The 12612-nt window shown below is 40.0% G+C and overlaps 3 protein-coding genes across 3 annotated transcripts; 2 read left to right on the forward strand and 1 right to left on the reverse strand. All coding sequences in view use genetic code 12, as the record gives it.

Annotated features, from left to right (window-relative positions):
• Positions 1 to 5315: 5315 nt before the first annotated feature.
• On the forward strand, positions 5316 to 7169 carry PICST_30179 (hypothetical protein; the record flags this gene model as incomplete). The annotated part of the gene is made up of 1 exon (XM_001382601.1): positions 5316 to 7169. The coding sequence occupies one exon, from the start codon at positions 5316 to 5318 to the stop codon at positions 7167 to 7169; it is 1854 nt and encodes a 617-aa protein (XP_001382638.2).
• Positions 7170 to 8205: 1036 nt separating this feature from the next.
• Positions 8206 to 9637, forward strand: LYS9 (seventh step in lysine biosynthesis pathway; the record flags this gene model as incomplete). Its single annotated transcript, XM_001382602.1, has 1 exon — positions 8206 to 9637. One exon carries the CDS (start codon positions 8206 to 8208, stop codon positions 9538 to 9540), a length of 1335 nt encoding a protein of 444 aa, XP_001382639.2. The 3' UTR covers positions 9541 to 9637.
• Positions 9638 to 9669: 32 nt separating this feature from the next.
• PICST_55456 (predicted protein) lies at positions 9670 to 11274 on the reverse strand (the record flags this gene model as incomplete). Its single annotated transcript, XM_001383141.1, has 2 exons — positions 9670 to 10294; positions 10397 to 11274. 2 exons carry the CDS (start codon positions 11272 to 11274, stop codon positions 9670 to 9672), a joined length of 1503 nt encoding a protein of 500 aa, XP_001383178.2.
• Positions 11275 to 12612: the final 1338 nt, after the last annotated feature.

The raw sequence follows: 12612 nt of genomic DNA on the forward strand, positions 1-12612 counted from the left end.
CCGGATCAATGAATAACCACATAGCGAATCGCAACAACTTTCGGCTCTATTCTGCACGAAAATGGGTTTGTGCCGAATATCTGCAAGTTGTGGGGGTCGAATGCCACCGCTTTTTTATTGCAACTACTTCTATTCGACGTAGATTAGATATTGGTATGATTTCTTTGCCCCACTTGAATTCTTTATCTACGTTTATAGTAATTGTTTTTGGTGGCCCGGAGTTCAGGGCCTCCGAAAAACAGCTCCAAGCTTTAACCGGTAAGTCGTCCCTCCTCTAAATGATGATACAGACTGAGAGCAACCAGCTCCTTTTATCCTTGCGCAAGCTCGTAGAGTGTATTGTGTTCGTATTGTATTGTACTCGGATTGTCACCATCTTGTAGTTCTCACTCTTCATGAGTAATCTCAAATTCAACTTTCTGGTCCGGGTGTATCCCCGCAAAAACATTCTCTTATATTTTGCTAACAAAACACTGACAAAATAATGACATAATCCTTGTAGTTGTGTTCGAATTTGTCATGTTGTTTCCTAGCCGATTTAACAGTTATTGAATACTGGAAAAGACAACTCTCTTTTCTGAAGTGAATTTAAATTGTATACTTCTTTCTCTCGAACGGCCAAAAGTCTATTTGAGGATGACAGAATGCTAATTTAATGACATTTGAATTTTCAGAATTCTTCGAGAACAAATAGAGTGGAAATAGTTTATCATATCCCTTAGTTTCCCTTACACTTCTCCTCAAACATATAAAATTAATCCTAGTTCAATAACACAATGCTGATTTTACCAGATATTTGCATGAATGGATAAAATTGTTAAGCTTCTAAGAGCACCATGTGCAAAAATGATATTGATATTCCAAGGAATGGTGTTACTTTCCAAGATTATCAGCACAGGCATGAATCTTGCCTCGAACACATATCAGATATCGTAATCTAGACTTCTGGAAACTCCTACACCACTATTGCTAATAATAACACAAAAATATATTCACAAGAGAGTCATTAAGAACAATGCTTTAGTTTTCTGTAGTAGCAGCATAGATCACTGAATCACTAACTACTGTCCCCAACTTTGAATGTATATCTTAGAAGGCACGGTTTAAGAACAAACACGGCATCAGAGAACTTAAGATCAAGAGTAAGGAGAATAATATTACAATATTTTCATTCAGAAAGGACAAGAAATTTCAGTTGAGTAGGGGTGATGTTCAGTTCCAGCAAAATAAAAAGGTCGAATGAATATTTGCACTGAGAATAGCGTCTTGTTCACTAATCTGGAAATTGTCTTATGGCAATTGCTTTACAAGCCGTGTACCTTGCCGCAAAGGAGGCTTTGCTATAGAAAATAGCATTAAGAATCGGTGCGAAAACCCCGTTTGCGTATATTCTGGATACGAATTAAAATTATATAGTCCTACTCAAAAAATACAATAATTGCACCTTGTTGAAAATTACTGCATTAATTTATGTCTAAAATTAATATGCTTGTGGAAACTTGTATACCGCTTATTGGTGCATGAGGAGTTGATGTTCATTAACAATGGAGAAAAGACTGGAACGTTTTTACGGATTTCAATTACTTTTTGCCATCGGATCGGCTGAAGACTTGTGTGAAATCTGGGGTCCATTGTGCCATTCGTAAACCTACAGCATATCACGTTAACCTGCACGGTTTGGCAAGATAACGCTATCCATTAAACTGCATTTTTCTGTTTTTGGAAGCCGAAGAGGAGTCAATTCACATCCAATATGATCTAGACAACCACTAATTTCCCGATGAAACAAAGGAATTAAACTAATCGCCTTATCATGATTAACACAATTGCAGCATTGGAAAATATGGGGCCTGTTACCGAACATTCGCTGCCTTTATTTACACAACCCGAAGGACATTTGCAGAACTGTGACTGAAATGGGACAAGAGTCTTGGATAAAGGCTCTTCCTCCAGAAAAATCAATTCTGTCGTATTCAGGTCAATCACTTTTGTGCTGTGTTCTGCAGTATGTGTTTTCTTATTTTGCAACTACAATTTTAGAACTTAGTTTGCATGCCCAAATCTAGGATTGGTTGTTACTTTCGATCCAAAGGCAAAATACTAGATGCATCGGTCTCGATGAATGGACAACTCCCGAAAGAATCTAGAAATTAGTTTACGAACAGCCAAGCTTTATCACCAGAATATTCTCAATGCACTTTCCGAATTAATTAAAATGATTGCAAAAATAAAACTGATACATTTGTATAAACACCAAAAAAAGGTTACTCTATTCTAAGAATAGCAATGCCGTATGAACTTATTCTGAGACAAGAGTTTGTATAAGTAGGGTTAAACAAAACTTCAAATATGATCTGGGAATAACTTAGAAGTGTATCCTTAACTTCAAAAAGTAGGTAGGTCAAAATGAAGTTCTCAAGAACTGTGTTTGCCCTTTCGTTCGTTTCGTCCTATGTCACTCATGTTGCAGCCTTAAAGTTTGACTTGGGTGTCTTCCTAGACCAAAGAGCTGAAGAGGACAGTACAATTGGGCTTGATGGTATCCCAACTTTTTTTCCAGAAGAAGTTAGCCCAACTCCCACCGATCCTCCCGAAGCCGAAGATACTTCACCAATTGTCTCGATTGAACCAATCGATGATGTCACTTCACCAATTGTCTCAATTGAACCAATCGATGATGTTACTTCTCCAGTTGTCTCAATTGAACCAATTGATGATGTTACTTCACCAATAGATGACGTTACTTCCCCAATCGATGGTGTTACTTCACCAATTGATGATATTACGATTATTCCCTCCGATGAGGTTACGTCCTCCGATGAAATTACTCCTTCTGAAACTCCTTCCGATGAAATTACACCCTCTGAAGAAGTTACACCCTCTGATGAAATCACGCCTTCTGATGAAGTAACTCCCTCCGATGAAATTACACCCTCTGAAGAAGTTACACCTTCTGATGAGGTTACACCCTCCGATGACGTTACACCCTCTGATTCTGATAGTCTTATTCTCACTCCAGATATTTCAATTTCGTGTTCTCCCACTGGAATTACAACCGTTACTACATTTATCGTGGAAACAGCTTCCTACTGCTATCCATTGGATTGTACTGAATGTACAGAGACTCAAGTGTTGACTCCATGTAATACGGAAAGCTCCAGTATTGAAGTTGTCTATACATCCTATTTGTATCCCTCAGAATGCATTATTTCAGAACCAGAGAAACCTTCAGACACTTGCTACACAACTGAAGTGTTGATTACCACAGTAGTAGTAGAGGAAATTTGTGGCAGTACTAGTGATTGCCTGACAACTGAAATTGTAATTGAAACTACTACTACCGACGAAGATGGCAACACAATTACTACAACAATTACAGATTCAGCCGTTGATTGTCCCACAACTCCTCAAGTTTGCACTCTGGTTAGTAGAACAATCGTTGCAACCGTTACCAAAGATGTCTGTTATCCGGACACTGTGCCTCCCAAGGTTATTCACCCACCTGGAGATAAACTGTGTGGCCGTACACAGACCACATTTACATCTGTTACCTCTATTGTTGTGAATGAGTGTGATCTTGTTGGCAGCAAACCAATTGGTGATCCATGTCCACTTAAATTAACTACAAGAATCATTGAGACCACCGATTCCGAAGGTAACCCCCTTACAACAGAAGAAGTAGCGACAATTACAGGATGCCCAGCTCCTCAATCCACTACAAGTCCTCTTGACCCCCGGATTGATGTATGCCTTGAAACCACTATCGTTTCCACATTGACAATAACGACGGATGTCTTTGAATCAGACTGCCCAGTTGAAGTTGTAGATGTTCCAAAATGCTTGAATATCACCCAAACAGGTGTGGCTACAGTATTGAAAGTTCTGTTGTCATGTACAGTTACTTTTACACCTCTGTGCACATTAACTACACTTACAAGCTTCCCTGACCCTCCTATTTCAGTTCCAGGAACTGTAAGCCTCCCATCAGGAGATATCACTGGTCCCGATGGCACTGGTCCTGATGTTACTGGTCCCGATGTTACTGGTCCTGATGTCACTGGCCCCGATGTCAGTGGTCCCGATGTCAGTGGTCCCGATGTAAGTAATCCAATTATCATTATCGAGCCTGTCACTATAATTTCATTAGTCTGTGAAGCAACTAGTGAATTGGGATGTGTCCCATACACCATAACAGAAACAACTACAACTACAACAGTCATTCAAACTTGTGACAATGTTAAAGTAACTCAGCCAGTGGATGAACCAGTAGTGACCCCTCCTGGAACAATATCAAATCCAAAAGTACCTCCAGGTTCAGTGACCCCTCCAAAGGGATCCGTTTCGCGTCCTACTAATTCAGGAACAAATGTGGAAGAGGGATTTGCTCCAGCAACTACACATTACATGGAAGTAGCTGCATTGGCTCTTGCTGGTGCCTTTGTCTTTATTTAGTCCATTTTTCATTATCCTTCTCTCTTTCTAATTATATTGATCAAGTGTCTATGTTTTACAGTTGAATATATTTTTGCACCCATCGTGCAACCAAAAAAGAGTAAACTTGCAGATGCAAAATGCAATACGTAGGATAAGGACCGCCAGAGAAGTCAATTCCAGAGCATTCCTTGGAGATGGCCCGCCTTCCATTTCACTGTAACCCACTCACATTTACACCCCTCCATGCAATAAATCGCCGTGGGCCCCAGAATTTAGATTAAGGTGATCTCGACTTCAAAATACACCCGGCTCTCAATTAATATTCTTCGCCATGGTTCCCCGCCGTATTAATCTACAAGTAACAGTGTGATGAGCTCAATTTCATATATTTACGAATAGTTACGAGGCTCACGCTACGATAACGAGTGACTAGGGAACTAGGCGTTGGCGATATTTTCTCAGACAATCTTTACCGTGATCAAGGATTACAAAACAGGACAGGAGAGAAATATACTGTGAAATAATGAAATTCCTCCTCTTGGCAAATTGAAGAAGCATCTGATTACGAAAATATAACCTGCAAACATTCATGCAGATGGCTAGAAGACAAGAAATGCTGCAACCGCGTGCGGCTGAATTTTGCAACGAAAAATAATAATGGGATATTATCATGCTATAAATAATCTATGGGCGATAGAAACAAATAAACTACTTTGTTAGCAAGTCAATTAAACAATGTCCCTCTAATCCGAGCTAGCAATTTCCGCCTGAAAACATTCTTCATATGTTGTGTTTGAAATTTTGGTCACCTATAAAAGAAATCATTTCTCCTTACAGGTACGGAAATCAATTCCACTAACTCTACGCTGAACGATAAGAAAATGAAGCTAGTCATATATTTTACCGCAATAGCTACACTTATTACTGCTGCACTTGCATACGAGACTGCTCTGAAGTTCTTTCACGTGGTTGCAAGAGATGAGAATGGTCGCTTGGTACAAATCGGTTTTGAGGGCGAGTTAGTTGCTGGTTCTGAATCCGACAATCCTATTTATTTCTCCTTAGATTCTAATGGCATTCTTAAGTTCGACGATTTTATTGTGGCAAGGAAGGGTGGTAGACTTATTGGAACTAATAGGAAAGAGTTGCGCAATGCTGAATGGGGTTTAGTTAATGGAAACCAACTCAGCTTCAATGGAAAGAGAACTTTCCACATCTGTAGCGATCAACAAAATATAGTCAGCAAGAAGGGATATCTCAGCCTATCTTCTGGAGTAGGTTGCTCTTCTGTAGTTTTGGAGGCAGTCTTTGGAAAGTCATATCTTCAGGACAACCGGTGGAAAAAGAGGGCAGAATCTGATACACTTACAGAGACCTCTCCTCCATTTCCTGTCCCTAATCCATCAGATGAAGCACCAGTGGAGACGCCAGTGGAGACACCTGTTGAACCACCAGTTGAAACACCAGTGGAGACACCTATCGACACACCAGTTGAGACACCTGTTGAACCACCTGTTGATACACCTGTTGATACACCAGTTGAGACACCAGTTGAGACACCAATCGACACACCGGTTGAGACACCTGTTGAACCACCAGTTGAGACACCAGTTGAGACACCAGTTGAGACACCAGTTGAGACACCTATCGATACACCTATCGACACACCTATCGACATACCTATTGAAACGCCCATTGAAACGCCCATTGATCCAGGCGATGAATGCACTCCCACTAGCACAACCTACTTTTTCACAATGTTTACTGAAATCATTACCTACTGCAATGCCTGTAATGAACCGGGCTGCGAACTAGTGTGCGTAACAGAAACATTCATGCCATCCGGAGTGTGGTTATCCCTTCTTTATGATAGTGACTGTACTATTGATACTAGCGAGCCTACTGGTCCTATTGATTCTATTGACAATAGTTGTTCCATTGTTACTAAAATCTTGACACCATCCGATATAGCTATCCCGACAGGTTGCGAACCAGTAGTAGAATGTGAAACAACAGTTGAACTTGTAGGATATGAGTCTGTGGTTGAAGATGGAAGTACAATTTTTGGGGACATTCCAAGTACTATTACAAAGTGTGTTACTGCAGTTCCAGATTGCGTAATTGAGAGCTTAATTACTATCACTACCCAAGTTTGTCTTCCAGAAATTCCACTTCCCGAGGGATGTAGTAGTGTAACGATTACAACAACCTCAACTATAGATGTACCTACAATTTGTCCTACTGAAAGTGAAATTTGCGAGGAAACAACATATGTGACTATCTTTTCTCCAAGTGGTGCAGTATTTATTATGGAACCTCTTCCAACCACCGTTACAACTAGTCTTTGTCATTTCGCTTCATGTCCTACACCAGGGGTATCTACTGTCACTTATACTACAGTGGTTCAGGAATGTGATGGCGAGATTGTAGACCCTACCAAACCTAACAACCCTAATGATCCAAAGAACCCTAACGATCCAAAGAACCCTAACGATCCAAAGAACCCTAACGATCCAAAGAATCCTAATGATCCAAAGAATCCTAATGATCCAAAGAACCCTACCAATCCAAAGACTCCAGACCCCAAGAGCCCAAGCTCAAGTACGTCAGATAAACCAAGGGGCACTCCAGGAGTTGAAGATGACGACAACCAAGACGAAGGCACTGGTTCATCTCTTCATTATTTCTCGGGAGCTGCAGTTTTAGTAGTTACATCAATTCTTCTCTTTCTTTGATAAAGTTAGCCTATATTCTGTTTTCTCTTATAAATCTCGTTGACTGTGTTCTTTCTGAGATTGAAAATTCTAATAGTTTACAATACAAGAACTAGATCTTCATCTGAAAATGCAAAGTATTAAACGCACACAACACTATTTTGGTAGTCGTAAAACCCAAAACCTGACAACAACGGGTCAAAGTTGCTATACTGTAAATGGCGACTTTGAGAAATCAGTCAATGCGATATTAGTAACTTCCATTCTCGAAATGTCAGAAAAGGGAGAGGGCTATACTTTTCGAATTGATATTTCAGTATCTTTATGTGTTAGACGTTATATTATAGACGTTATATTATATTTGTTTTCAAAAATATGATACAATTTTTGCAATCAGCAAAGGGGTCCTTTTCTTATCAAGCTGTGCGATGAAACCAATCCAACCTTTCCATCTCCATAACTATCCTAGTTGCTCATATCAGAAAATTTTCTGGTGGTTTTGAATTCTAATCTGCAAATCAACCAACATCTTGCATCTACAAACAACATCCATATAAAGGTTACCCAAGTTTATTATTTGATCAGGCTAGATCGGTTTGGTTCTTTCAATGTGCTGCTATTTTGCACCCAGACAACATAATTAGAAGAGACGATTAGATAGGGAGGATCGCATCTTGTTCAAAAATCCATATCATTAGTAATCTTCATTCATATTGTAGACATAATACTCTTCACTTGGAATTGCCGACGAAGTTGTACACTATTTTGGTATACTTGATCATCTTTTATTGATTGACCAAAACAGTAATTTAGACGGCTAGGACTGATCGAGCGCTACCACTCATAAATATCCTGCAGCGCGGAGTGACTCATAAAGGGCACGAAAAGTTATAGGCACTGCAACTGATAACGCATAGTGGGCGGTTAAATTACCTAATGCGGCCACGGCAATCTGGGGTGGAATTTTTCAAATTTTTCACTATTTTGAGGTTATATATTTCATTGATTCAGTTCTTTTTTTCTTCAATTCTTCACTTTTCATTTTCGATCATTCACAATGGTACAAAAAGTGCTTCTTTTAGGTTCTGGCTTTGTTGCCAAGCCAACTGTCGATATTTTGTCCAAGACTCCTGGAGTCCAAGTAACGGTAGCTTGTAGAACTTTGTCTAAAGCTCAGGAATTAGCTGGCCTGGTTGCCGATGCTGTTTCTTTGGATGTTACCAATGAAGCAGCTTTGGATGCTGCTGTTGCCCAACACGATTTGGTGATTTCTTTGATCCCATATACCTTCCACGTGAACGTTGTCAAGTCTGCTATCAAGAACAAGAAGCATGTCGTGACTACTTCTTATATCAACCCTCAATTGAAGGCATTAGAACAAGAAATCCTCGATGCTGGAATCACCGTGATGAACGAAATCGGTTTGGACCCAGGTATCGACCACTTGTACGCTGTCAAAACCATTGAAGAAGTTCACCAAGAAGGTGGTAAGATCAAGTCGTTCTTGTCGTACTGTGGTGGCTTACCAGCCCCAGAAAACTCAGACAATCCCTTGGGTTACAAGTTCTCGTGGTCTTCCAGAGGTGTCTTGTTGGCCTTGAGAAACCCTGCCAAGTTCTGGAAGGATGCTGAAATCGTTGACGTCAAGTCCGAAGACTTGATGGCTACCGCTCAGCCTTACTTCATCTACCCTGGTTATGCATTCGTTGCTTACCCAAATAGAGACTCCACTACCTACAAGGAATTGTACAACATTCCAGAAGCCGAAACTGTCATCAGAGGTACCTTGAGATTCCAGGGTTTCCCTGAATTCATCAAGGTCTTTGTTGACCTTGGTTTCTTGAAGGACGAAGCCTCGGACATCTTCTCCAAGCCTGTCGCCTGGAAGGATGCTACTGCTCATTTGATCGGCGCCGCCTCTTCTTCCGAAGACGACATTATCGCCAAGATCAACACCTTGACAAAGTTCAAGTCTGAAGATGACAAGACCAGAATTATTGCTGGTTTGAAGTGGTTGGGCCTTTTCTCAGATAAGGAAACTACTCCAAGGGGCAACCCATTGGACACCTTGTGTGCTACTTTGGAAGAATTGATGCAATACGATGAAGGAGAAAGAGATTTGGTTGTCTTGCAACACAAATTCGGTATCGAATGGGCCGACGGCAAGCAAGAAACTAGAACCTCCACCTTGGTCGACTACGGTGTTCCAGGTGGTTACTCTTCTATGGCAAAGTTGGTTGGTGTTCCATGTGCCGTTGCTACCCAACAAATCTTGGATGGTACTTTGAGCACCAGAGGATTGTTAGCTCCAATGAGCTCCAAGCTTAACGACCCTATCATGAAGACATTGAAGGACGAACACGGCATCTTCTTGGTCGAGAAGACCATCTAGATGTTTGGTTTGCGTTCAACAAACCTATATATAATTATGTGACATATATTGACATTAACATCAAACCTAACATTAAATTTAACTATACATACGTCTTGATTATTACTTAGAAGTTAACCAACACCTGCATTAATAGTCGTCATCCAGTTCTTCATCACTGGGCTCATTGCTGATAGTGTAGTGTTCCAATATATGCGATATGTCTTCTATCAACTCAGCCTTATCTTCTATAATTCCCATAAGTTGCTGACTGTTGAGACGAACATTCTTAATTAAATCCTTGTAAGCTTTCAATTCGATTCTGTAATCGGTGCTAACATTGAATTCCGAATAGAAATTGAACTGCTTTTGCAGATTGAAAATCTTGTATGGAAAAGTGTCTACTTTGATTATGCTTGTAATGTCCCTGGATCTATAAACGTTGGACGGTATGCCTTTGTCTTTGAAAGCAAACTTTTCCTCCAACTTCCCTTGCTCTGTTGGAATAACATAGTTTTTAACAAAATACTCATTAATCACTTTGGATGATGTTTTAGTTGGAACTGTTGTTGGAACACTAAGATCAATATATCCAGAGGAAGAATCTTGAGGTTTTGGAGCAGACATATTGTAGTAAGCACTGATATCGACATTGGAGATTATACTACCCAATGAATTAATGTCAGTTACCTTAGACGAATCAATACTTTTCAACTTTATATCATTCACGATTTTACGTTCATGCTCTCCCCTGAGAATATTATCTTCTATGGTGCTCATTGAGACTGAATTATCCACCTGGTTGTTCAAACCCCATAATGAGTTTATGAATAGAGAGGTAACAGCACCAGAGTGCCACAAGCTGGCGTCCTCATACTCGGAAGAGAATATCCCTTTAGAAAAAGGTGCCGTGTTTATAGGAAAGAACAAGGTCGAGTTCTTTGATAATTCGATAGTGGTCTTGATTCTAGAAATTGCTTCATTTATACTACTTCTGCCTGAAGGACCCTGTGAATGTAACCCATATATCCAAATACTATTTTTAGTATTGCTGATACCTCCATTAAAGTATTCGTCTATGAACTCCGTAAGCAACAGTGTCGTAAACCCTCCCCATGCACTATCAAGTTCAGAGACGACATTGACACCCTGAAGCAAATCGCACTGTTCTAAAAGTCTACGAAAGGAATCCAATTGAGAATCTAAATTACTTGTGGAATCAGAAAACTCTTTTTGGCCCACTTCAAAAGTATTGAATTTTATCTGAGGGAAGTTATGATGAGAGCCATATTCTGGACTCTGGCCAATGTCATAGTTCTGTAAGGTATTCAATGAGCTGGGAGAGTAAATCAACTTATTATAATCTGTCCAGAATTTTGTATTCTCGACGCTGAGAATGGACTCGGCTTCCGTAGAAGCTATTCCTTTATCCAAGTTTTGTTGGTACTGATTTTTTGCGATCTGCTTATCCAAGTTGAAACGATCCGATTGTGGGATATTGTCAAAATTAGTCGGAGTTTCGTGATATTCATGCTTGTTTAGTGAACCTAAACCGTATCTGAGATCAAAAACTAAAGCTCTGGGAGCGTAGTTTGTATGTCCCGTATGTGTCTTAGAAGTAGAAAGAAAGACATTGTTAAAAAAATTCACTGGCTGATTCTTTTTATATGGAATATGCGATTCCTGATTATTGTATAGATGTGTGAGAACATGGTTGGCTCTTTGGGAAAGAGAGAGATTGACAACTTCTCCCATTACAAGGTTTACTGGGATACCGAAGTAGGAATGAGTAATACGAAAAGGATACTAAATATCTGAAAGCTAGTGAAGAATGTAGAAAATCGAGTCAGGTGCTCGAAATAACATGACGTAGTAGAGCTGATCTAGTTTCGGAGTTGCTTCCGATTCATACATTAAAAATATGCCAGGTACAACTAGATCGCCAAATTGTAATGTATAAGAGTTGATGATTATTACTGAGGAAATACAACTCAAGCTCAGATTTTCAATTCAAATGAAAAATAACGAAAAAAAATTGTTCTTCAAAATATAGCGAATATACTTTAGATTCCGCATACAAAAATACTTCGGAAGAAAAGGGTTGCAAACGCGGAAAGAACTCATAATAAAGTAGAACATGTTATGGGACAGGCTACATCTAGGAAGCCACGAGACCTTTAGAGCTTTGCGATATTCCTTTTATTCCCTGTAGTCTCGTTCTACTGACAAGGTTGCAATTAACATGAAAATACGACACAAAACAGGCGCTCAGGGACACATAGATACATGAGAGAGCCTCAACAAAGCTAAGCAAGACGGAAATGGCAACATCGTTATCTAGGCACAGCCTAATTCATTCTAATTCACTTCTAAGATGTAAACAAGCCAACCACCAAAATGGATACAAACAATAAAAAGTTGATAGCTCAAAATTATGCTTTTGCGCAAAGGTGCCATAATTCTTCACTCGCATATGCACAGTTTTCAGCTTTACCCAAAGCGCAAGAAACTCGACATATCCATCCACAATCCCGTTGTACATTGTACACTCGTACAGCACTGTGGGACACAGGAAATCTCATTTCTGCCCAATTCAGTAATACTAACAAGGGCGCCAGATCCTGTAACATGGTGCTGGCTCCAAAAACCAGTTAGTATGTCTTCTCTGCATGCGCCAACCTTTTTAGTTTGATAATAGCCTCGCCGCTAGCTCTCAGATTGACCTCCACTTTGTCAGCATCTACAGCTAGTGGTTGGTTAGACCAGCCAGCTCTTGTAGAGATTGGCTGGTGTCTGCACGTGATCGCCTGAACGCTTGCCGGCGTCTTCCGGTAAGCGCGCCTCGACGCGTTGTTTTGGCAAACAAAAAAATGACACTCCCAAAATGTCGTTGCTAGAAATTAGAAAAAAGTCGTCTAACGAAAACAAATACGTAAATAATACATTTTCAGTTTCGAGTTATGTTTCATTTTCTTTTGCTATCCATTTTCAAATTTCATCCGGAAGCACTGCTGTTTTTCTCCAGACGTCTTTCTAAAACGCAAGCTCGAAATTTACACACCAGTTTGTATTGCAGTTCCATTTTTTATTCTT

Source organism: Scheffersomyces stipitis, chromosome 2, assembly GCF_000209165.1.
Source record: "Scheffersomyces stipitis CBS 6054 chromosome 2, complete sequence".
NCBI lineage: Eukaryota > Fungi > Ascomycota > Pichiomycetes > Serinales > Debaryomycetaceae > Scheffersomyces > Scheffersomyces stipitis.